General features: G+C 40.6%; 1 protein-coding gene across 3 annotated transcripts in view; it reads left to right on the top strand.

Annotated features, from left to right (window-relative positions):
- The first annotated feature begins 895 nt into the window (after positions 1-895).
- The window catches only part of CC1H1orf87 (chromosome C1 C1orf87 homolog), a 79822-nt gene continuing 54166 nt past the window's right edge, over positions 896-26551 (top strand). The window contains exons 1-3 of one of the 3 annotated variants that reach the window (XM_078450609.2): positions 896-1087; positions 2155-2274; positions 19719-19935. In XM_078450609.2, coding sequence (XP_078306735.2) covers positions 2168-2274; positions 19719-19935 — 324 coding nt within the window. In that variant the 5' untranslated portion in view covers positions 896-1087; positions 2155-2167. The remainder of the gene's footprint in view (positions 1088-2154; positions 2275-19718; positions 19936-26551) is intronic. The other 2 variants (XM_078450608.2, XM_078450607.2) reach the window with 2 other exon arrangements.

Consider the following 26551-nt stretch of genomic DNA (forward strand, 5'->3'; position numbering starts at 1 on the left):
TAGACTGGGTTGGATGGAGTATAGAAAGCCCCGGAGAAGTAGCTTGAGCATAGGGTGTGGAAGACTTTGAAACCACGGACAACCGTCATGGCTGATAGGAGTCCTTTGACTTGAGGTGGGGACTTATCAGAATTGGGCCTTGGGAACACTGCTCTGGCGACCATGTGAAGGCTGGGCTGGCAGAGTAAAAAGGGAACTGTCCCCTTTCCTCCCCCGAGGTACTTTGTATATCACAGAATGTCCTGTGTGTCTCTGCCACTAGAGAGAGAGCCCTAGAGGGGGGATGCGTGTATCATCACACTGCATGTGCCAGTAGATGATACAGTAAATCACAAAACACAGCACAGCCAGAGGACAGGAGATAGGCAGGATGGTTACTGGGGCTGCTGCTGGAAATACTAACACCATTTTGGAATCAATTTAAAGTGTCTTTACCCGTGTTTGCTTTAGTCTCTGAACAATAAAAACTTTCTGGAAATCTGGGATGTGTAGGGATATATTCAAATCTTCACTCTGTCAATTGCCTTCGTGGGACATTGGGAAATTCCTCAACACCCCCAAGCCTTATTTTTTTTTTAATCTTTAAAATATAGATAAAATTATGTTATTGGTAATTGTTAACTTACCAAGTAATAATAGTTGCCCGGCTCAAATGAGGAATCTGGCATACAGATACCACTCAAACTTATTTTTTTTTTAATATTCTTATTTCATTTCATCACACAGGTGAGCGAAGGAGTTGCAAGAAAGACGCTCACATGTCTTGGAGAAGCTCCAAAGCACAGATGGGAGAACACTCAGACTCGCCTGTCTGCAGCCACACCCCGGCGCCTGTGGAGGAGCCCACCCCCTCCCCTCTCCAGCAGGTGGTAGAAGACTCGGACCCCGCCCAGCAACAGCCTCTGCGTCCTTAGCGACCCGGCGGTAGCAGCCCCGCCCGCGCGCTGGGCCGGGTGATTGGCCCGACTCCTGGCCTCCAATCCCCCGCCCCACCATGTTCCCCCGCAGGCTGTCTCAGGTCGCGATCCTGGGAGAGCACAGACCGAGTATCCCTGAGCTGCCTGGGTGGGGAAACGCCGCCTCGGGGGTAAGGCCTCCCCCTCTGTTTCATCCCAGGAAAGAGCTCAGGACTGACATGCAGCTGCTGGGCAGACAGTGGACAACACAATCACAAACTGTGGTCCTTGAAGTTTCAGACAGTTTCACAGAGCTTGCAGGTTCCACTGGACAGGGCTATCCTGGCAGAGCAGGTCTTTCTTGCGTGTTGGCCACACACTAAGTGAAGTTGGGGTCTTGGGAAGAGCTCTGGTCTACTTCAGACCTGCACACTAGAAACAGGTCTGTTCTCACTCGCTGTGTGACTTTGGTCAAATGATACACCTCTCTGGGCCTTGGTTTACTAGTCTGTAAAACCAGCGTTTGGATTAGAATGACCTCTGAAGACTTTTCAATAATAGCAGACTCTGAAAGAGAGTGATCAGCCTGGGGCCAGGTTTATAGAACATCTGAGTTGCCCTTGGCATCAGATCTGTATAAACATCCACTACTTATCTAATACTGGATCTCAATTGTAGATTCACTGGATTGTTGCAGAAACACACATCAGCAATAACAACAAAAATCCCTCTTCCCTATGTACAGCGCTCCTTCAGATGTATTATCTCATTGGATTCACTCTAAAACCCAGGGAATAAAATTGGAATCATCCTGGTTTTGTAAAAGGAGAAACTGAGCATGAGAGCTGAATATAAGATCTTCACATACCCACGAAAAGCCCTGGTTTCCTCTCTCACTTCACAAGAATCACATAAGAAAGGTGGAAGGAAACCACCTGATAACAGAAAGGTAGAGTGCCCAAATGGCTCAGCAGACCGATTTGGTGGACCTCTTGAGTGGGATTCCCAAATCTGCTAATTACTGATTCTATGATATTGAGTAAGTTGCATAAGTTCATTATGCCTGTCCCCTCAACTAAAACAAGAATGATAATCGTAATTAGGAATATCTTACTCATGCCTTTATTAGGAATGTCGAGTGAGATAAGATAGGCAAAGCACTTTGTTCTGCTGCTATTTTTGTTGTTATAATTGACAACAGTAAATTGACTAAAGGGAAATCCAGACGATGAAAGGTTTACTTATTTTCCAACCCAAGGATTTTGAGAAGCATGTCTTCTGTTTGGAAGACTACGTGTGGATCAGATGCAGTGCCTGAGATGGTGGTGAAAATCATTGGAAGTAAACACTTTCGGTACCTCGTGGAGAAGCCAGAGATGTAAGTTTACTGTTTGAAAAATGTCTGCTTTGCTGGGAAGATAATGAAGTTTGGAGTTGCTGGGTTTTTTTAATCTGGAAATTTACATTTTTAAAATGTTGTCCATGGAAAATTAAGTCATGAAGGAGTAACAGTAGAAGCAAAATCGTGTTGATAACTTCCATGAGCACTGTTTTCCTGATATTTTTCATCTTTATAATTTCCCTTACTCCTTAATTACTTAGGCAGATTTTCCAAATAGATGAGGAATGTAAGCAAAGAGACATTTATAAATATTAATGGAGTATTTCTGCTGCTTCTCATCAGGTGTGCAATCTACTACATGTAGTAATTTTTTTAGCGGGGGCGGGGGGGGGTTCAGTGTTAGTCAATTTGTTATGAATTAAAGGGGTGGGATTAATAATGAATCATAAATTATAAGATTTTCATTTACTCTTATTTATAGTCTATACTGCTCCAAGCAGGGGCTTCTCAGAGCTTAGGTACGAGGTCTTTCTTCCCTCCAACTCATCACAATCACATGTAAGGGAGGACACTCATGGATCTTTAAAATTCACCAGATATTTGGCACAGAAGCCTATGACTAGGTCTTCCTTCCAGCATTTTGGTGGTTCACAAAAGAAAAAAGAAAGCACGAGACCTGCCTTTGCTCTAGTATCATCCCGTAAATAGCAGCTGGTCAGTCGTGGCCTTTCCCTCCTGAGATTATTCCCATAGCTTTTCCATTGGTTTCAGACACCGACAGACCAAACACAGAGACAAACAGATAAGATCTGGCCTCACAAAACAAAGGTGCTGAAAGTGGTGGATACCAAACCTGGCTGCCATCAGAAACATCTAGAAAACCCTTACAAATAAAGATTTGGAATCCAACCCAAGACCTACTGAATTGGAATCTCTGAAAATGAGGCCATCAGGACCACTGTTATGGAGCATAGGCATTAGCAGGGTAAATTTAACTCCCCACCATCAGTATTGTCAGCCCAGAAAAATTCCAAAGTGAGTGCTATAATCAATTAGTAATGTCTGTCTGGCACAGCAAGGGAGTTTTGCGGCCCATGAGTCCAGCATTTGGGATCCCTACAGAGCTGAGAGATGTGAATTTGAATCCTGGCTCCCTGCCTTCCTGGCCTTTTGGCATTGAGAAAGTTAATTAATGTCTCTGGCCTCAGATTCTACCATCTATTAATTAAGGCTAAGACACATGTATCTAGTAGGGTTGTTATGAGGACCAAATGAGAAAAAGTATGCAAAACACCTTTCCAGTGCCCAGGAATGTATTCAAGATGCTCACTCAGTGGTTCTGTTGTTATTATTGAAGCATATTTTTCCAGGGATACAAGACATTTAATAAAAAATCAAATCTCATTCTATGGAATGCTTGCCATCCCTTTTTTTATTCTATGTCTGGGAGGCCACTTACCTCTGTTTTGTAGATAAGAAAACTAAGATACTGTGATATAATCATATAATAATCTTATAGTGATAAGATCTACTGAATGTCCGTGCTTGGCGAGGAAAGTACTAGGGTCAGTTTGGATGCCTAGCTCAGTTCTCCTCCCATCCAGAGACAACATTACTACTGTACTAATTCCATTCTGCTCTGGGGTTCTTTCTGTAGCCCCTTGTGTCCCAAATCCCTTTCTTTTTTCCAGGAGTATCAGAGTCCAATATGTTCCTAAAAGGGTTGGTTGGGGAGGGTCCTTGTCCTTTTAAATAGGGAAAAATTTCCTTTGTCTTATGAAAAGGTGCCTTTTATTTTCTTCTCTTTATTTTTTTAAATTTCAGAATCCAGGAAATAAAAGACTACATTAGGTTAGATACATGAACTGTGAAATAAAAGACGCAGTTCTTTTTCTTCTATGACGACCATAAGACAAAAAAGTTTAAAGAACATCAAGACAGGTCGTTTCGTTTGTTTTCTATGGGCTTGATGTTACCGTGGCTGGAATTACATAGGACCATTAATTAACACACTTAGCTAAAATATTTCTGGATAGTTCAAAAATAAATGATTCTCAAAATGTTCTTGTTGCTGAGGTAAAAACAGACCCACCACTGTCATGTCAGGTATGTCCTAAAATCTATCTCGGAAGCATTTTAGTTGTGCTACGTGTATACCCTTCAGCCCAGGTCTCAAGAGAGCTTATTCTTTGAGCTGAATCTGATGAGTCTGTTAGTCAAAAATCTAGGTAAGAAACAGAAGTGAAAGCCAAAAAAGAAAGAAGTCTCTAAAAGGACAACCTGAATTAAAAAGAAAAATTACAAATTAATGATGGAAAGAGATGCCTGGGTGGCTCAGTCAGTTAAGCATCTGACTCTTGATTTTGACTCAGGTCATGATCTCATGGTTCATGGGATCAAGCCCCATGTCAGGCTCCATGCTGACAGCACACATCCTGCTTGGGATTCTCTCTCTCCCCTCTCTCTGCTCCTCACCTGCTCTCTCTCTTGCTCTCTCTCTCTCTCAAAATAAATAAATAATCTCTAAAAACAAATTCATAATGGATGGAAAACAGAAATCCTCCTGTATAACCACATTTAGTTCAGATTTCCTGTAACCTATGTGGAGAAGGTCGAATAGTATGTCAGACCTGAATGTGATCTTCAAGGTCTAAATCAATGTACTAATTTGCCAGGGCTGCTGTATGAAAGGTCCACAAACTAGATGGCTTAGACAACAGAACTGTGTTGTCCCACAGTTCCAGAGGCTAGAAGTCTGAAATCAAGGGGTTAGTAGAGCCGGGGAAGAATCCATCTCTTCTAGGTCGTTCTCCCTGCTTCTGGCAGTTCTGTGGCTCATGGAAGCACAAATCAAAGATTCACATGGCAGTCTCCCTGTATATGTGTCTGTGTACAAATTTCCCCTTTCTATAAGAATACCAGTCAATTGGATTAGGGGCTCATCCCAGTCTAGTATGACCTCAATCTAACTAATTATATCTGCAATTACCTTATTTCCAAACAAGGTCATATTCTGAGGTCCTAGGGGTTGGACTTCACCATATGAATTTTAGGGTTCAATGCAGCCCATAACAACCAGTCTCCCATTTTATAGATGAGACAAGTGAGGACCCTGTGGGCTTAAAGTGAGGCTGGTTACTAAGAACTAAGATTGGAATTGAGCTCCCTCCCTCTTTCCTTAATTTAGCCTGTACAGTTATTGACAGATGAAAGAAAAATACTCAATACCCATTTAGTAGTCAAATTCCTCAACAAGGAGATCGATCTGCAGGCTTCAAAGAATAAAACAAGTGTCCCCGAGTTTTGGAATCATCACTTGCCTCCCACATCACCCCACCAGCCTTACTTTCTCTCTATTTACTCTAATCCACTCATCTAAAGGATTATTCCCCAAAGGGTGGTCCATGGAAAACCAGCATCAGCCTCACCTGGGAGCTGGTTAGATGCAGAATCCCAGGCCCCTCTCCAGACACAGTGAGCCAGAATCTGCATTTTTGTCAATTCCCAGGGGACTCTTAAGCAACATTTCAGTTTGAGAAGCCAAATTTTCAAGTACAGCAAGCATCATCATTCTAAAATGCAGATCTAATCAGGTGCCCCACCTTCAGCCCCAGATTCACTGACCCCCTGCCCTTCGCCCCCGTGGGCTTCCATAGCAACCTTAAGGGACTGTCACACTCTATGATTTCCTATGCATTTCTGGCTCCCCTATTTAACTGTAAATCCTGTGTGCACAATTGCACCCTCAGCACTGAGTACAAAGTCTTTACATTTTGAAAGCCTAATAAATGAACGAGGGTACAGTGGATGCCAAGAAAAATAAAGAGCTAGAAAGACAATGCTTAGTTGCTTTAAATCCAAATCTAAAGGCTCATGTTGCTAAAGTATTATGCAAATGTAACTATGGAACTCTGAAGAGTAATCTTCCAAAGCTCATCAAGAAGAAGATAATGCCAACTGACAGGAGACAAATATTCCCATTTTCTAAAAGGAGATAAAAGTATGCAATAACACCACAAAACCTGAGGCTTGTGGACAATCCCTGGCAAAATTGCAGGCCAAAGAATGAAATATATTAGTTGTGACAACAAAACACGAAAGTGATGGTCACTAAGGGTTGGTACATGTTGACTAAAACCAGATTATGCCAACATGGTGGTGACTGAACAATTGATGTCAACACTACATGTTGGAAGTGGGGAGGTTAAGAGGATTTGTGTGTAACCCTGTTCTTAGTCAACATTTTTTTAATCTCTATTTATTTTTGAGTGAGAGAGAAAGAGCATGAGCAGGGGAGGGGCAGAGAGATAGGGAGGCACAGAATCTGTAGCAGGCTCCAGGCTCTGAGCTGTGAACATGGAGTCCAATGCAGGGCTCACACTCATGGACCATGAGATCATGACCTGAGCTGAGGTCGGACACTTAACCGACTGAGCCACCCAGGCACCTTGACCTTTTTAAATCCATAACTGAAGGAAGACAGACAAATCACTTCAGTAAACATGTAGGAAGAAGAATGCTGGAAAGCCCTGGCAGGAAAATGAGCTAAAACCAACAAGACGAAATCAACGGAGATACACTCAAAGTCTGTGTTTAATTAAGAGTATGTGTAAATGTTTCTATGGAATAAATGTCTGGGTTTTACTTGTTGTGAAACAATAGAAAATATATATGTTAGTCTCTGCTCCCAGTTCCTGACACAGAGCTCCTAAACCCCTTGCAGTTTCCTAGGAGATAACAAGAGCACCAGGTGCCTCTTCTGTTCTAGTATTCGGTCTTTGACCGTGGTTGCTGACACAACGCTCCTAAATTCCTTGGAATTTCCTGGGTGATGTGGTGTCTCTGTTTCCATGAGGATACTCTCAGTGGGCCTCTGGACAGCTTCAGGATGGAGGCTGGTCACCAGAAAGACCAAGCCGTGATTAAGAACAGAACTTTCAGCCCTACCCTCCATCTTCGGGGAAGGGGGAGAGGGGCTGGAGATTGACTTAATGATTGAGCATAACTAGGTGATGAAGCCTCCCTAAAAATCTCACAAGTATGGAAGTCAGACAGTTTCCAGGTTGCTGAACACATCAAAGTGCTGGGAGGGTGGTGTGCCTGGACAGGATACAGATGATGTTCCACACCCCTTCCCACATACCTTGCCCTGTGCATCTCCTCCATTTGGCTGTTCCTGAGTTATATCCTTTTATAATCAATAAATAGTCTGGTTAAATAAACTGTTGTCCTGAGTTGTGTGAGCTGCTCCAGCAAATTACTCAAACCTGAGGAGGGGGGTGAAAGAACCCTGATTTATAGTGGGTCTATCAAAAACACACTGGACTTGTGACTGATGTCCGAAGAGGGTGGGGCAGTCTTGTGGGAATGAACCCTTACCCCATAGGGTCTGTGCTGACTCTAGGTAGATATCGTCACAACTGAATTGGTTCGTAGGGATACCCAGCTGGGGTTGAATTGCTTGGCGTGGGGAAACCCATACACGTTTGGTGACCAGAAGTCTGTGGTGGTAGTAGAGAGGAGAGGAGAAAATGGAATGTTTTCCCCTCTACCCTTGGGTTTGAGCTCAGCACGAGCGGAGAGTATCCACAGAGTGGGATGTGCGAGGCCCAGTGGATTCAGAACAGGATATGCCACCTGTACAGCACTGTGCTTCTGCAGGCCACGTTTTAGGAGGGACCCTGGCACACTAAGAGTGTGGCCGCTGAAGGCACTGCATGATGGAAAACCTAGGGTGTGAAACGTGGCCTAGGGGAACATTTATAAAACCTGGGGATTAAGTCATTAAATAAAAGAGGAATTGGGTTCATTTCAAGAAATGCCTGTGAGTATAGATGCTTCCAGTGAATAAAGCTGGCCTCTACAGTTCCTTCCAATGCCAAGAATCAATGACCCAAAGCACTTCATTCCATAGTTGCACTGCTGTTAGTATGGCATTCTTAAACACAGGGAGGCTGGCTGCAGATTTTTACAGGAAGGGATAGCAAAAATGGTAATAATGTGTGTTGATACTTGTAGCCTAGAAAGAAGAAAGTTTTGGTATTTCCCCACATGATTATCCTGGAGCCCATATTCTGTCATTTTTTGATCCCTCAAAGCCCTTCATGTTTATACATTGTTTTTTGCTTTGTTGAACTTTTTAAAAGTGCTAATGTGAAAAGCTTTAGAAATCAGTGCATAGGTGGAGTTCCATCAATCTCCTTTCCACAAACATTAATTGAGCACCTGCTGAGTGCCAGGTCTAGGGAATACAGCAGTATACCTAAAATTCTAATGATGGGGGACATATAGCAAACATATGAAGAATGACTGTTCAAATGAGGAAAAATAGAGGGGGATCATAACAGTATATCAAGTCACAGAGAGTGTTCCCACAAGGCTTCGTTGAGCAAATGTCATTGGAACTGAGACAAGAGCCAGAATTATCCAATAAGAATTATCCATGGTTACTTAACAGTGAGCTGGCCAAGACTGGCCCAACTTAATACTGGTGCGTGTGGCTCACCAGATTCCAACTTTCCATAAAACTAGAAGTTTTGGTTTCTTCTTCCTGCTCGTGCCTCAGAAGAAGAGGCTGGCTGCAACTTCCCACAAGCTCCAAGTTCTCCAATGTTAGACATCTGGCTTTCCCAGCACCTGCTAAGAACAGCACCTAAACTGACTACCTGGAGCCTAAGCAGATTTTTTTTTGTGCAAGGCCACCTCATGCTCACTTCGTAAAAAGTGAGAGGATAAGGTTTTTCAGAAGCACAGCACCCAGAGACCAGGGCACCCACGTAGCTGCTGCTTTTCTGTCTATGAGGTTCAGCCTGTACCAAGTGACTCTGCAGGTGTTCTCCATGCTCCTGGTGCCTCCCCAGATCTGCACAGAGAGTAAACCAGGCAAATACCCAAGGAAAGAGCATTGTGGGCAGAGGGAACAGCCCCTAGAAAGCCTTGTGGCATGTTTAGGGAGGACCAAGGAAGCCAATGTTGGTGTAGCAGAGTGAACAAGGGGAGAGGGGGTAGAAAATGAGGTCAGAGCAGGGCTCAGATCATGGCACCTGTGGGCCATGGTAGGAACTTAGGATTTGTTCTATGCAGAATGGGAAGCCCTTGGAATATTATGAGCAGCAGAAGTCACAGTCAAATGTATACTTTCTAAGGGATGGTTCTGGCTGCCGTGTGGAGGATAAATTAGAAGGGATGTGAGTAAAAAGAGAGAGACCATTTAGGGAGTCATTATGGTAATCCACGCAGGAGATTGTAGCAGTGACCAATTAACTAGATAAAACCTATAATTTAAGAATTCAAGTACCCTGCTTATTCTTTTTTTTCTTTAGAGAAATAACTGAGCATAACATCTTATCTTTGTTTATCGCTTTTCTTGCTATATAATCTACATAAAATCTTAGTACCCACAGACTCCCATCTTTCCTTAAAACAGAGCAACATCAGAGGGTACACTTTTATCTCCATTTTCACAAGTTCAAAGTGATCGAGTAATATGTTAAAATCATACTTCTCTTATGCCTTTTTACTACAATAAGCTGTTTATTAATCTCCTACAATTGGTGGTTTATTATTACTGTTATTATTATTATTGTTGTTGGCACTGTAAGGCATATAAAGAAGCATGAGATACTATTTTAGACATAGGCATAAAACCTTAAGTAAGGGGGCACCTTAAGTCACCCGGGTGACTCAGTCAGTTGAGTGTATGACTCTTGATTTCAGCTCAGGTCACAATCCCAGGGTCAGAGGATTGTTCCCTGAGACAGACTCCTTGCTGAGCATGGAGACTGCTCAAGATTGTCTCTCTCCCTCTCTCTCTCTCTGCCCCTTCCCCATTCGTACTCATGCTCTTTTTCTCTCTCTTAAAAAACAAACAAAAACCTTAAGTAAGAGTGTACGGCATTACGTGAATAAATGCCAAATAAATGTTATAAAAAAAATAGGTGCCTATATATCCTAAATAGTGAGACTATGAGGTAAAAGTTGTTACTTTACCATTTGAAAAATCTATATTTCAAAAAACAGAATAAAAAGTAAAAGGCAAACTCAGAAGGACACCATTTATAACATATATGACGGGAAAATTTTTCTTCTTGCGGTATAAAGAGCTCTTGAAAATCAGTAGGAAAAGGACAAGCAGCTGAGTTTCATAAACTAGCAAAAGATCTAGATCGGCCATTCACAAAGAAGAAATAAACATGAACACCTACAGGGGTGCCTGAGTGGCTCAGTCGGTGAAGCGACCAACTTGATTTCAGCTCAGGTCATGACCTAATGGATTGAGCCCCACTGTGGGCTCTGTGCTGGCAGCATGGAGCCTGCTTCGAGCTCTCTCTCTCTCTCTCTCTCTCTCTCTCTCTCTCTCTCTCAAAATAAATAAGCATTGAAAAAAATGAACACTAGATATGTGTGTGATGGGTGTGGGGGAGATTCAACCTGAGTGGCAATGAAAAAAATTTAAACAGCAACGAGACATTATTTTTACCAATAAAACTGGAAATGACTTTATAAGGGAAATATCCAGGGTTAACAAAGATTTCAAAAAAAAGAATACTCATAAGCTATTGGTTTTTAAGTACACATATCAAAAGCCTTAAAAGTGCATGTACTTTGGCATAAAATCTCTATCAATCAACTCTGTAGAAACAATTATAGATGGATAGATGGTTTGCCTTTTTAAATTTACATAATAATGTATAAGGCTGGGTCCCACAGGAAACAGATTATGTAAGTTCAAATTAGCATGATTCCAGAAGGGTTTTGTTTCTAAGAGTCAAGGTGTTGCGCAGGAACCACAGGCTAGCCGAGGCAAAGCTGTGAGCCGTCCTCAGTCTGCAGAGATGAGAAGAGGGGAATGCTTCTGGGGAGCACTCTGCAGCTCAGGCCACCTGGAGAAATGTAGTCACCTCTGGGCAAGAAACACAAGGAACTTAAGGCAACATTGCGGAGAAAGAGTCATCTCCTGCCAGGGCCACCCACTGGCCAAAACCAGCCAGAACCAGAAGGCATCAGAGCAGATCATTAGTCCACACAGATCAGCTTCCTGGGTTGAGGAAGGAGGCAAGGAACTGGAGGCATAGGAAAGTGTCCAGTAGGGCAGCAATGTTTAAATTAGTAAAAAACGGAGAACAGTAAATGGTTCAACAAAATAGGACCAGTTAAATAAATTGTATATCCATGCAATGAAATACTGTTTAGATATTTTAAATGTTCTCATGGAGACATAAGTATCGATGTGTAAAGATATCTGCATTATATTATGGACTGGAAGTTCTTTTAAAAGATTACAAAATTGTAAAATCCTAGTTTGGTTTGAAAGCAAAACAAAATTTAAACATTAAAAAAAAGGGGAGGGCACCTGAGTGGCTCAGTCGGTCAAGGGTCCCACTTAGTCTCAGGTCATGATCTCATGGTTCATGGGCTCACCCACATCAGGCTCTGTGCTGACAGCTCAGAGCCTGGAGCCTGCTTCAGATTCTGTGTCTCCCTCTCTCTCTCTCTGCCCCTTCCCTGCTCACATTCTCTCTCTCAAAAATAAATAAACATTAAAAGCCAACAAACAAAAAACAACAAAAAAACAAAACAAAAGTTCCTGTCTGTATGTGGAAATTTTCTATAAAGAGATACTATAGCACCTTGCCACATTTAGTTTAACTGCTTATAATTTTGAGAATTTGTGTAGTAAACTTTTTTTAGACCTTAATGTTTTTTTTTTTTTTTTTTTTTGGAGCAACGTGATTCACAGCAAAATTGAGAGGAAGATACAGAGATACCACATGCACCCTCTGCCCACACATATACATAGCCTCCTCCATTATCTACGTCCCCCACGAGAGTGATATATTTGTTACAGTTGATGAGCTCACATTTACACAACATAATCACCTGAAGTCTGTAGTTTGCAATGCGGTTCACTCTTGCTGTTGTACATTCTAAGGGTTTGGACAAATGTATAATAACATGTATCCATCATCACAGAGTATTTCCACGGCCCTAAAAATCCTCTCCTCCTTTCCTCTAGTACACTTTTTAAATCCATGATCTCCTGATACCCCTGATTTAGTTCAACCTAATTAAACAAAATAACATAGCAATAATTATCACTCCTCATTTCCATAGACCACGTGGATGTACCTGGGGGGTGGTCCAGAGAGAGAATGGTTTGTGCTGCATTCTTTCACAGTATGGACAGAAGTCCTGGCTCAGAAACTGTGCCTTAAAGCACTGAGCTAATTGGAGAAAAGGCAAGCCAGTTTTGCACTGTCATTTTGCTTAGACTTGCAAAAGCAAAACAGACTAGAACGCAAGTGCAAAGGACGTTAAATTTCCAGCTGATAAAGGCTGGCTCAAAGATTTAAAAACGGCGCAGTCTGCAAAACTCCTGGGTATAATCCACCTGAGGACATTGTGATGACTCAATATTTCGTTTTTTGTTTTTTTTTTTTTCTGTAAAATTAAGGAAAGTGATTCTAAACAATTATGCTTTATCAGAGCAGATTTTAATACTAATTAATCTCCTTTGTTTAAAGTAGGTGATTTCTAGAACTTGGATTCACTGTTGCTAGTCAATTACAAGGCGGTGAGATGGATTATATGGACTATCTCTCTTTTAAAAAAAAAATTGTTTAATGTTATTTTTTGAGAGAGAGATTGACAGAGTGTGAGCAGGGGAGCGGCAGAGAGAGAGGGAGACACAGAATCCGAAGCAGGATCCAGGCTCCGAGCTGTCAGCACAGAGCCTGATGCGGGGCTCGAACCCATGAACCGTGAGATCATGACCTGAGCCAAAGTCGGATGCTCAATGGACTGAGCCACCCAGGCGCCCCTGGACTGTTTCTTTTTACCTATCGAAATAAATTTTCCTCAGTTCTTATGTACTATGAAACTTTGATCTTTTGAACTTTAGTTTACCAGTAAAGAAAGTTCTTAGGGTCCATAGGAAAGAAGAGCACCTCTCTGTACTTGGGTGATGAAGGAAGTGTTTATAAAGGAGATAGCACTCTACTCTAGGACTAACATAAAATTACCATTTGTCAAGGGCTGACTGAGATCCAGGCTCAGTGGTACATAATTTGTACATCTTATATTGATAAGGATTATTTTTCTAATCTCACAGATGAGACACTGGAAATCAGAGATGTGAAGTAATTTGCCAAAGTCAATTGACATCTGGGGCTAGGATTAAGAATCAGGTCCATAGGACAGATAGTTCATGGCCTTAACCACTACATTATACTGCTTGTGATTAAGGATTAATTTTGCACAATTATGGAAAAGACTTTTTAAAAAATTTTTTAAATGTTTATTTATTTTTGAGACAATGCAAGAGACAGAGTACAAGCAGCAGAGGGGCAGACAGAGGGAGACACAGAATCTGAAGCGGGCTCCAGGCTCTGAGCTGTCAGCCCAGAGCCCGACGCGGGGCTCGAACTCACGAACCGTGAGATCATGACCTGAGCCGAAGTCAGACGCTCAACTGACTGAGCCACCCAGCCACCCCTCTTTTTCATTCTCTACACTGTTGTTTCTTAAACTTCAGTGTACATAGGAATGATGTGACATGTTTGCGAAGAATACAGATTTTCTTGTCCTGTTTTGAGAAATTCCGATTCACTGAGTTCAGAATGATCCAAGTTGTGTTTTATTATCCAGAATCCTGCATGATTATGACCCACCTCAGGTGGTCTGAGGTTCAAAGGTTAGAAACCACTGTCATTGTCTCCAAGTACGAGCCCTTCATCCTTTCTGGAATATTTTCCCACCTCCTATCTCCTCTTTCAACTACATTTTATTTGTCAATTCCTTTGTGGAAGAAGATTCCAAAGCAAAGTAAGCATTACAAAGAGAATGACTGAAAACAGGGAGGGGTGGATATTAAGGAAGCCAGGCCTCTGTGCAGTCTCCTGTTTCAATTTCTGGAACACCAGGGACTTCTGATTTTAGTCAATTACAACTTGAAAATTGCAACTCCACCACCTTCTGGAGCATACTCTTCTACTCTGGACTGAAATAGGTAAAATGTAGTATCTGTTAAGTAAACAGCCACTTATATATTAGTTTCGCTCTGTCAGCATCAATTATAATTCCTTCAAAACAAGCTATACAATCTTGTGGGTTTTGCCTTTACAAACCTGTACTCCCTGCTTGGAATTTGGAGCACACTATCAATTTTGGTCCACTCTGTGTCTCCCAGATTGCAATTTCTCAGACCCCAAATGTTTTTGGTTGCTTTCTAGCCTCTTCCTCTCAGTCAATACCTTCACGTATCATTCCCATCCTCCTTAAGCCGGTTTGGTATGAAATTGGTCTATGATCTCCTGTTTACATAACTCTATTTTTTCTGTTATCACACAGTTTTTCACAAATTGAAAGACCATGCAGCCCATTGGATGCCCAATACAACATTAATAAAATAGTAGTGCATAGCTGAAAGACAATTCAAATAGAAGAAAACATCCGCGGTGTAAATGTGTATGTCACGCTGTACAACTGCATATAAGTGACGGAAGAAAGATGCAGAAGAGGAAGGTGTGCTGGGCTATCATTTTCTAGAAGCCAAAAGTACATCACGCCAAAGAGTAAGAGCGGATTGGATTGGTTGCTCATTTTGCGTCTCAAATAACCCTTTTATTTTACTCTGCCTTGAGAAATCAACTTTGGTTATTTTCATTGATGTCAGAGTTCGGTTCAATGTTGTGAAGAAAGAAATGGAATACTTTGGGAATAACTCTGGGGATATAATGAATTCCTTGCCCCTGGGAAGTTTACGAACCACAGCGGAACGTCAGCCACTTAAGGGTTCTGTGGAGGGACGTAAGTCTAGCTGGGAAGATGGACGAGATGCCTTGATAGATGTTCCTTTTTATTAACTTGTTAAAAGAGAATAAAAATCCTGTTGCTTAAAACAGTTTGTATATTGTTGGTAGAAAATTGAGGAGTAATGTAGAGGAAGGGGCGTGTGTTTTAGAGCCACACAGACCTGGGAATGAATCCTAGATCTCTACCTGCAAGGTGGCCTTGAGGAATGTACTGAACCTCTCTGATCGTTGAGTTTTTCATCTGCACAATGGTGATAAAATACCCACTCTTCAGGATGATTAAGCTAACATGGAAGGATTTATGTAAATTTATACATGGCGCTTGACTCATGGAAGCATTTAGAATGTTAGTTCATAGAATTCCAATGATGAAGAAATGATTTGGGCATAGGTTTAGGAGTTAAAGTACTTTAAAAATCTTTCTGAAGGTTTAATTTCTATCATAATAATACATGGTATGACTCTCTGGCATTAAAAAAAAAAAGACGAAGAAGAAAAAATAAAAACCTCTCACACTTCATCACAATAACATTTGCCACATTAGCACAGGCTTCACAATTCAGCTTCCCCGTGGAGTTTGGTGAGATTTTCAGCTACACTCCCCTCCCCAGTCCCATTTCATATTTTTATTTTGTTGTTGTCTTTTTAAAAAAGGAAAGTCTGGTTGTGTTGTTTATCTACTATTACTTCCAAATAAGAACATGCTTTCATTTACTGAAATTGGATCCCCATTCACTGCCTTGGCACACTCAGGACTGTCTTCTCCAGAGGGTTGGAGGCCTGTTAGATGGCGCACAGTTGGAAGCTGGTGGCACTGAGTCCCTGCCAAGGCTGGCAGACCTTTAAGATGGCATCTGGTGACCTTTTCCCTGAGCCCCCCTGGGTCCTCCATTTGAGATTTGATGTTCTCGGCAGGGGTGTAATCCAAATCGAATGTGAGATCTGGTGAGTTGGAGTTATACCGGAGGTGGGCCAATGGGAAGTCTCTACACTGCTTTGGGCAGTCGATGCTCCCAGAAGCCCTTGCAATGTTTCTTTCTAACCCTGAGACTCTGAGCTCTAGTAGACGGTGCCCTAAAGGGCTGATTTGCAGGAAGAGCCCAGTGTGACAGAGGGAACAACTGAACAGCTTTTGCCTCATTTATTTATCATCCAGCAATGCAGTAATCCTAATTGCTCTAGTTGTAGGATGGCACTAAACTCTTCACAGCGTCCCTGAGAGCTGCAGCCGAGGTCAGAAGTACACATGAAGAAGCCAGTCGTGCCTTGTTTCCAAGATCGTGTTGATGGCATTTTTTTCCTCCTCTTCAAATGACAAATTTCTATTTTCAGTTCTGCAGGTAGATAGCACACAAGCCTCGAAGAAAGAACTGTGCGTTTGTGAACAGCCTAACAACCAATGTGTGTTGACGAATTGTTTGTGCTAACAACAGGCACATGCCGTTTCTCAGCTGGGGAGTCATTTTCGTGATAATTTTAAAGTGCTATGTATGTTGTGTTTTTTTTTTTTAAACAGCTTTTACTTTGAACAGATTTAACAGGTTATTTTTGGTTTTACATCTACTGTGACTGTTTTAACAGACAGGCAGATACATTTCACATTTCTCAGGCAATTCTGTCCTGAAACTGCCCACAAAAGGATTTTGAAGGTGATTAACGAAAAGATGATTTATCTCCCTTGCCTTTATCCAGTGGAGTTAACTCTCTGCCCCAAACCCATTCTTGCCTTCAAATCTGCACTTCCTCCTCCTCTACTCTCTGCTCCTCACAAAATGTAAACTTTCATGGATTCTCTCCTGACTCTAGGGGCCGTAGGCACTCAGGGGTCATCACGCAGATTTAGGTTTAAATTCCGGTTCCACTATTGAAAAGCTATGTACAATGAGACAAATCACATCAACTCTCTGAGCCTGAATTCCCTCATCCTAACAACGAAAATAATATAAGCACCTACCTATAGGGTTAATCTCAAGATTAACTACCTAGTGTATGTGAATGGCTCTAATGGGATTGTCATGTAGTTAAACGCTCAGTAATATTTTTTTTGCAACCATTGCAAATCCTAGTTATTCGTCTCTCTTACGAACTTCAAATAGCACTGATTCTCTGTATATTCACTTGACATTGATTTATATGCTAATTAAGTATGTTTCATATTTATGTAAATTTTATACTAATTTCTTTGAACAGGTTATGGAAATATAATGTATCTATTATATATACACACATAAAAATGCACATGTCATATATATAGTCTCACCAAATTTTCACAAATGTGTTAAACCCTTGTAACAAGTGCCAAGGTAAAAGACAAAACCAAAACCAAAAAAAAATTGAATAGTACAGATACCACAGAGGCCTTTGGTATTCCCTTCTGGGCTCTACACCTCCCTAAAAAGGTAACCACTACCTAGAAGCTATCGATCTAATTTCTGGAAGCAGGTTTTTACCTGTGGTTAACTTTACTCTTTGTGTTATTTTTGGACAGCCAAATGAAATTAAATTTCTTGAGGTCAGGGATCATATGCTCTATGTCTTCTTTTACTACAAGAATTATTTGTTAAATACACACCTTTGTCCTCACTTTCCCACCTTGCTCTGTTGTCATTCGACTGCACCTGTCTGGAAAATCCCAGCCCTGAACGCACCCATCTCTCCTTCTCCCATCTCCACAAGGACTCCTAGGCAATCCTAGAGAAGGGTATGCCCCCTCTCAGCCCGAAGCCACAAAATTGTGGTCTCCAACCTTCATGGCTACTTGGTTGTACCCAGCCAAACTTTCTTCTTGTTCTGACCAGCTCTTTTCCACTTTTCATAGCAGCTGCCTCAAGCCATCTGCCCTTAGTTCAGACTTCCTTCCCTAGCACTTCCCCTTGAGAGCCAACAGGGAAGCATACCTTATATATCAAAGAGAAAAGTCAAGCTGTCACCCAATGTATAAATAAATTTGTCTACATCCTCACCTATCTCCCTACTATCCTACCCTGAGGTTTCATTTCTACCTCTGTTCTCTCAATGACACCCCACCTCACTTTGTTGGGGTTCATCATATTTCATCAATGACATCCTCTCTTTCCCTCTGGCTCAGTTGGCACCATTGACATTTAATTGTGTTAATGTCTCCACTATCCTTCAACATGATAACAACAAAGCCCAATCTGAAACCCTCATTGCATTCCAGTTACCAATCCATCTCTCTCCCCTCTTGCAGCCAAACTTCTTTGCAGAGGTCTTTATACCTCTGGGATTCGGTTTCTTGCCCCCTTCTTTCCCCAGCCTATTTCAGCCCAGCATCCATCGCCATTACCTCACAGAAGCTTCTTTTTCAAGATTCCTGTCGGTGTCCTTATGGCTTAAAACAATGGACACTTTTCAGAACTCACCTTTCTCAGAAGCCCCTGACACTGTTGACTATGCCCTCTTTCTGGAAACATCCTTTTCACTTTGTTTCCAAGCCCCACACTCCTGGTTTCCCTCCTGCCTTACTGAGAATTTCTTCTAAATCTCCTTGTAGGGCTCTTCTGCTCTTTGTAAATGTAGGTGTTCCTCTGAGTTCTTTATCAGGCCTTCTTTCCTTCTCATGCTACCTCAACCAAGAGGATTTCTATAAAAAGCATACATACATTCAAATCATTGCCTGTGCTTTGTTTGGCTTTATCAAATCAACAAGTAACGGAGTGATTGTTTTATGCTCCGATGATGTCATGATTTAAAATGGATCCTTTGCATTGTATCAATACTAACAGTTGGAATTTAGTATGCCTTCTATAGCTATATAGAAATTGACTTTTCCTGATTATAAAATAATATTGTAATATCATAAAATAAACTTTTAGGAATATTCTGAATTCTGCTACCCAGAGACACTTACTGTTTATTTCTGGCATGTTTCTTTTTAGATGTACTATGTACTCTCACACATAAACACATATATTATGTACATGCATTTTACATAGTTGAGATAATTATAGTTTTCACTTATTTGTATAACTGGACATTTTCTTGTGTCATTAAGACTATTCCTAACTATTTTCATGGCTTTATAAATTCTATCATATGAACATAGAATTAAATATTCAACATATTCGCCTATTACTAAATACTTAGAATTTAAAATTTTTCTGCTTCTGCATTCTTTTCCATAATACACAATTTTAAATATTGATTTAGTAGGTTAAAGCATTGCGACTTCCTGACTGAGCCTTCATACATTTTGTCAGGTCACCCAATATATTAGTTATATCTATTTATATGGACGTTGGCATTTGACTTTCTTATTTTCGAAGTTTTCTCAATTTAAAATGATGTCTTATAATTGCTTTGATTTGTGAGTCTTCAATTGGTAAACAAGGTAGACTCTTTTTTTTTTTTAGTTTGTTTATTATTTGCATTTCTTTGAATCATTCCTACAGTTGGTTTTTCCTTTTCTTTTCCCTATTTAATATTAAATGTAAATGGAGGACTCTTGAGAAGAAGAGAAGCCACAGGATAGCACAGTCTCTCTAGCTAAATGATCCATACACAGTAACCAACGTCTCCCCCTTCATGCCACCGTGCTGAGTTACCACTGTTCACACCACCAGAGTAACACCCTCTATTTCTTATGCCAGCCTAGTGTATTCAGAGTCTGCCCTGTGAGTAACAAAGTGCAAAACTGTTTCTTCACAGCAAGGAAAATGAGAACTTGAAGGCAGAAACTCAAACAGTACTCCAGAAATCCATGATTGGTAGTGCAAGACAGATGAGCAGAGACTCCCCAGCTCCTACTAATCCTACTGATCATCAAATCAACCATGACCCAGATGATGAGGAAGAAAACAAGCACCAAGAGAACAACCAGAAATTCCTCACAGGAGCACTCACAAGCAGATTTCTGGATGGCAAAGTGAGTGACAAAAACCCAAGCTTCTTTTGGTAATTGACTAGGAAAATTCAAATTAGGTTCATACCACACACCCTTGTACTAATGGTAATTAATATATTTTGCATAAGAGGGACTTGGAATTCATTTTTTAAATCAGAAAATAAATTTGAGATCATTTTGTATATTGCATTCTGGTTGACCACCAAGTGAATTGGCCAACCTACTCCACCTGCAGCTAAATCAGTGATGATCATATAGTGATACATGTAAATGTACATGCAACCCTGGGATATGCTCAAGGGGAAAGGTCTGTCTAACATTACAAGAAGAGTTCATTTATTTTCAAAATCCAATGCAACCAGAACTGCATATCGAAAAATTATCAGCCAAAACCATCCTGATAGAAATATATATCTCTGCACTCTGTTAAGAATCAACCAAACAATTCACAACACACTAACTTGATAATGATGAATCCATATGATTAGTAATTTGTAATTAAAAAGCAAGAATAGCAGCAATTGGAAACTGGATCCAAATCAAGACAAAACTAATGATTCATTGGTAACAAAGTACCACTTCCAAAAATTGCTGAAATTGCATTTAGACGGATACATAGAGTCGGAGTTTTGCAGTGACGCCAAGCATTAAGTGACAGCCAAATATTTCAGTAGAATACTGAATTCGAGTCTGCAGTAAACTCTAACATAACTATTTTTAGTTTATAATTTTAATAGCCCTTACTAAATCACTTAGATCCTAGCTAGTCTTTAGTCATCTGAGAAAATAAAAGCCTATAGATTTGTGATCTTTTCCTCCTAAGAACTCTGCAAAGCTTATAATTTAGAGTGGTTAATGGCCCACCAGTGGACCTCAGACCATACTCTGCAAGGTCTAGTTGAACACAGGTCCCAAAAGAACAGTGACTTGCCCAGAATGGCAGTGGCACAACCTATGCTGGAAATGGTGCCTCCTAATCCCCAGTTAATGTGTTCTTTCGGCTGTCTTATAAGTAGTCCTTGAATTCAGGGCCTGGTTGCAGCAGGATATAGTGCATCTGCAAAGGTGAAGTGACCTATTGTGAACTTCTAAAGACCTCTGAGTTTTTACATAATTTTGACTCTTGCATTAATGTATTTATTGTTACTCCCCAAGGATAACCTTGGTAATAATATCATGTCATAAAACACTTTATTATTGACTGGTTGCTTTCAGATAAATTATATCACTTGCTGTTTGGAATTAACCCCTTGAGGTAGGTACCAGTGTTTTCTCTATCACTATGGTATAGATGATAAAACTAAGGCTCAGAGGGGCACCTGAGTGGTTCAGTCAGTTAAGCATCTGACTCTTGATCTAAGTTCCCGCCATGATCTCAGGGTCATGAGTTGAAGCCTTGTGTTGGGCTCCATGCTGGGCATGAAGCCTACTTCAAAAAGGGAAGGAAAACAAAACTGAGGCTCAGAAAAGTTGAAGAGGCTCATAAGTGTAGAGAGAAGATGTTTATCCAGGTTTTCTTCTCTCTCTTTTTTTCAAATCATCTTTCTAATTATAAAGTACTGCATACTCATGTACAATTTTGGCAGATGGAGAATATAAGAAGAAAACTCAACCAAAGAAAAATAATAACATATTTCTTTCTTTTTTTCTCTGTGCATAGATATAGAATGAGAATCATTATGTATTTACTCCTTGTGATCCTGCTCAATTCATTTCATATTAAGAATTTTCACCCTGGCTTTAAAAAATTCTTCCTAAGCATCATCTTGAATGGTTCTATGAGAATCATACTCAGAACAAGCACTTAAATATCATTTATTATGTGCCGGGCACCATTCTAAGTTCTGTACATGTATTAACTAACTTAGTACTCCCAAGCACCCAATGAGGTAGGAACTCTTATTCTCTTCAGCCTGTACAGGAAGGAACTGAAAAACAAGGAAGTCAAGTGCTTTGCCCAGGTCCTGAAGCTGAGAAGGGACAGAGCCAAAATTGAAGCTCAAGTCCTAGGTTCCTAATCACCACCAACTGTATTCATTCCTTTGTATGGATATAATATGGCTCATTTAACTAATCCCTTACTGATGGGCATTTAAGTCATTTCTAGTTTTTCTCTTATAAATGGAAATGGGTTTCTTGACACTCCCTCTACCACATCAAGCAGCCCATTCATGGAACAGTTTCCGCAGCAGCCATTATCATGGCCAGAATGTTCACTGAATAAGCTGTTATTGGACTTCCAAGATACGGATTCTTTGCTAGCTCTGTAGTGCTAGAGGGGGATGATTTGCTCCTCCCCTCCCAGAACTCAATGAGGTTTCTTGTGGGAGACTCAGCAGGGCTAACACCCAGCCACCAAATACAGCAAGGCGTCCTGGGAGGTGTGGGTTCTGACTAATTGGTTCTGTCTGCCGAGTCTATGATGCTGGCCTGCCAGATGGCAGCCACAGTTGCCTGGTAAAGAGACCCTCATTACCACCTTGACTAAGTGGTAAATGGAATTCTGCTGCAGTGAAAGAAGTAAACCAATCAGAACTCCTTCTAGATCCTTCTCTCTCACACATAGATGAAAATAAGCTTTCCTGCCTGGGATGTAACAGGCAATCTGGACTGCCTGAATTTGCTCCAAAAGAAAAGTTGCTGATAAAGACTGAGCTAACGTGGGTGAGGACAGGCAAGTGTGAAACTCTTTTCTAAATTACAGATCAAGTTTGAAGAGTATCATTAGTTAGTAGGAGGTAAGTAAAGCTGAAAATGCTATGAGAGCTCATCGTTTCATGTATCTGAGAACAGTAAGATATCTTAGAAATCAGCAAGTACAAATCTCCACTTCCGAAATGAAGAATGAGGGGCCCAGAGAGCTTTAGTGATTACTTTGAGGCTTTACAAGTCAAGAGCCTGGCTCTTCTTAACAGTAGCCTTAGAATCCTTTTTCTCCAAATTCTGTTCCTTATGTGTCTTTGAAAATACAAATACTGTTTGTATTATTTCTCAGAAGCATCAGCTCTGCCTTCTCTCAGAAAATAAAAAAGAATGTGTGACTAGCTACAAACTCAGTAGCACGGTTTCAAAAATAAAATTAGAGCGTGTTTTTTGCATCTGGCAGCATGAAAATGAAAAGTGTGAGTGCTTTAATTTTAATAATTATCATAGTTGATCGGTAATGTGTTCTTTTCAAAGTGCTTTTGTGTGTTTTATCTTACTTGTTCTCCACAGTACCCTGAGAGGTAGGTGGAGGCACATGATGTTATCCTCATTTTGTAGATGAAGAGACAGAGGTCAAGGACATTTCCACTTGGCCGTGCATTGGTAGATTCATCATGTTCAACACAGAACCTTTGATCCTGCTCTTTTTCTGTGGTCTGTGTCTCACAGAGTAGACTCCCATCTTTGCCGGTTATATCAGCAAGAAACCTAGGCATGCTTTCCTTCTCTCTCTCCCTGAATCTAGTATCACTGAGCCCTTTAAATCCTAACCCTTTATGTCTCTCAAAAATGCCTTCTTATTTCTGCTTCCTCTGCCATCATCCTAGTCAGACCACCATTGTACCTCAGCAAGTTGATTTTAATTATCTCCAAACTGGCTGTCCTTTTCTATGCTTCTCTCTCTGTATTGGCCAGCTACTATAATAATACTGCTGTGTAACAAATCACCCCAATACTCAGTGGTTTATACCAAGAATCATTTATGCTCACATCTGCAGATGTGAGCTAAGATAGCTTTTGCTTCCTTTATTTAGACTTTTCTAGGCTTGGCTGCAAATGATAGATTTAGTTCAGGTCTGCTCTGGGTTTTTCTTACTGTTCTGAACCCAGTAGGCTCATCAAGGCAAGTTCTTCTTATAGTAATGGAAATGTTTCAAGACAGCAGACTCTACCACAAGTACGTATTAAGTCTTTGCTTGTGTCATATCTGATGTGGGAAACAAAGGCAGAAGAAAAAATTAAATTTCCTTGCAACTTAGCCCATTGACAAGTCTGTGAGACAGGCAGAGTGACATTCCTCTGGGAACTCAACTGCCTCAATGTTGACTCTTTGCTGAGGGCAAAAAGTGATCTTAGCTTAACATTATCCTGACCTCCAGGATTCTGTAGGTTTCCTTTAACATAAAAAAAAAATTCCTTTGGAAACTCCCTTTATCTCTACCTCCAAATATATGTTTGCAATCATCCTCTAAGCATAAAGCTCACTGATATACATCTGAAGGATCTTATTGATGTGCAAATGTTGGGGTTCTGGAGCCAACCCAAGAAAAAAATTCTTAGGATGTCTTTGGTGCAAAAAAGGTGGTTTTCTTAAAGCACAGGGATAGGACACATGGGCAGAAAGAGCTGCCCTGGGATTGTGAGGAATAGTTGATTGTTTACTTGGGAGCTGGGGGAGGTAAAGACCGGGGGAAGTTTCCAAAAGCATTTAAAAAAAAATTTTTTTACATTTATTTATTTTTGAGAGACAGAGAGAGACAGAGCACAAGTGAGGTGGGGCAGAGCCGAAGCAGGCTCCAGGCTCTGAGCTGTCAGCACAGAGCCCAGCGTAGGGCTCGAACTCACAAACTGTGAGATCATGAGCCGAAGTTGGAAGCTTAACTGACAGAGCCACCCAGGTGCCCCTACAAAAGCATTTTAATATGCTAGAGAAGACTCATGGGATACTGGAGGCCTAACTATTGTCAAGCTAAAGCTATTTTTCCCTCAAGGAAAGTATCAATATTAAAACAGTTGGGAATTCCTGGAGGAATGTTCTACTCTGCCAGCCTCAAGTATTTGTCAATGGGCTGCAGGTTCTAAGGAAATTTGATATTATCTACATTTCCTTTTTGCCTTTATTCCACATAGTTATGATTAAGGTTTTATTAGACAGTAACAAATGACCTTATCCTAACAATAGCTAGCCCTTTCAAGGTCCTAGAAACCTTGCTTCCAAAATTCCTTGGAGACTTATGCTATCCCTAACCCCCTCCCAACTTGAAAGTATATAATCAGTCACCCATTACAACCCCAATGCAGCTCTTCTGCCCATGGGTCTTGTCCCTGTGCTTTAATAAAACCACCTTTTTGCACCAAAGATGTCTGGAGCATTCTTTCTTGGCTGTTGACTCTGAACCCCAATACTTCCACATCATTATCCACGAACATCTGCCCCATTGGCCAAGGTAAACCACATGGCAAAGCACAACACAACTGGGGTAAGGGTATATATTTTGCCTCTTTTAGGAAGAACTTCAGAAGCACTCAAGTGTGGCCACTACTTAAAAGACTTAAAACCATTGTTTAATCCCCTTTGCCCTAGTATAAAATGCAAAGTCCTTGATGACCACTCCAACTCACTTCTGTTGTCTCTACTTCTCTCACATGCCCACCTTTCCCTAAACAATCTCTATTTCCCAGATAGAGTTCTGTTCCATTTTGTCTTCTATGCCTTGTCCATGCTATTCCTTTTATATGAAATTCTCTTCATGTAACCTCTAGTTACACTAGGGTCTCAACTTACTGAGATATCAACTCTACTAAGAAGCATCACTGTCTGATCACCAAGATTGTGGTAAATGCCTTTTGTAAGGTACTTATAAATCAGTCTGTGCATACCCCTCTGGCAGATGTTGCTATACTATTAAAATGGTTTGTTTCCTCTAATGTAAACTTGTGTGTCAGTTACACTAAAAAAGAATAATTAAAAAAATAGAAAACAATGGTATGAAGTAGGTGCTCACATCTCTATTTTATAGGTGAGAAAACTGAGACACAGTGAGTGACATGAAGTAATTTGCCAAAGCTCATACAACCAGTTGAGTATTGGTGGATCTAGGATGTGAACCCAAGTAGTCTGGATCCACTATGCCTGTCTAAATCTCTCTTTGATTATTGGACCCCACTCCTCAGGAGAAAAATCAAAACTCTCCCTAAAGAGAATGGGATTAAATGCCAAAAAATACTATTTTGTTGAGTAGAGTTGAGCTTTTGAGTGCTAGAAACCATTATCATATTTTAGAATTTTTTGCCCCCAAAGAATGAATTTTTGCCCCCTCAAGGGCAACATTGAGAAAAATGCATGTACTACGCTGTAATGCCTCTCATAAACACATCATTTATGGTAAGATTTCTTGCAAATAAACCTTATAAGTAAATGAATACTTTTTTATATATAAATAAAAACATAGGCTTCCTTGTCTCCTTCCATGAGTCTATAAATTCCCTGAGAATAAAAATTTTCTTATTCACTTTTGTTTCCAAAATGCCTCTCTCTATATATTACCCAAAGCCAACATCCAACATTTGTTTACTAGACAAACACTAGAGGCTTTCACCTTAGAGTCTGAAAGAAATCAAGCATATCTATTATTTCCATTGGTTTTTAATATAAAATTGGAGGTATTGGCCAATGTAATTTTTAAAAAGAAAGCAATTACAGACAGAATAATTGGAAAGAGGAAGAACTATTGTCAAATGATACAGTTACACACATAAAATTTGAAAACCGCTAATGAAGAAACTACTAAAACACTAAGAAAATTTGACAAAACAGTAGCCTTCATATATTATAAACAAAAGCTAGTTAGGACACAAAATGGAAGGCAGCATTTATAATTGCAAATAAAAGCATACCTATATTAATTAAATAAGTAAATAAACCAAATGC

This window comes from Panthera onca, chromosome C1 (assembly GCF_046562875.1).
Source record: "Panthera onca isolate mPanOnc1 chromosome C1, mPanOnc1 haplotype 2, whole genome shotgun sequence".
In the NCBI taxonomy this organism is placed as follows: domain Eukaryota; kingdom Metazoa; phylum Chordata; class Mammalia; order Carnivora; family Felidae; genus Panthera; species Panthera onca.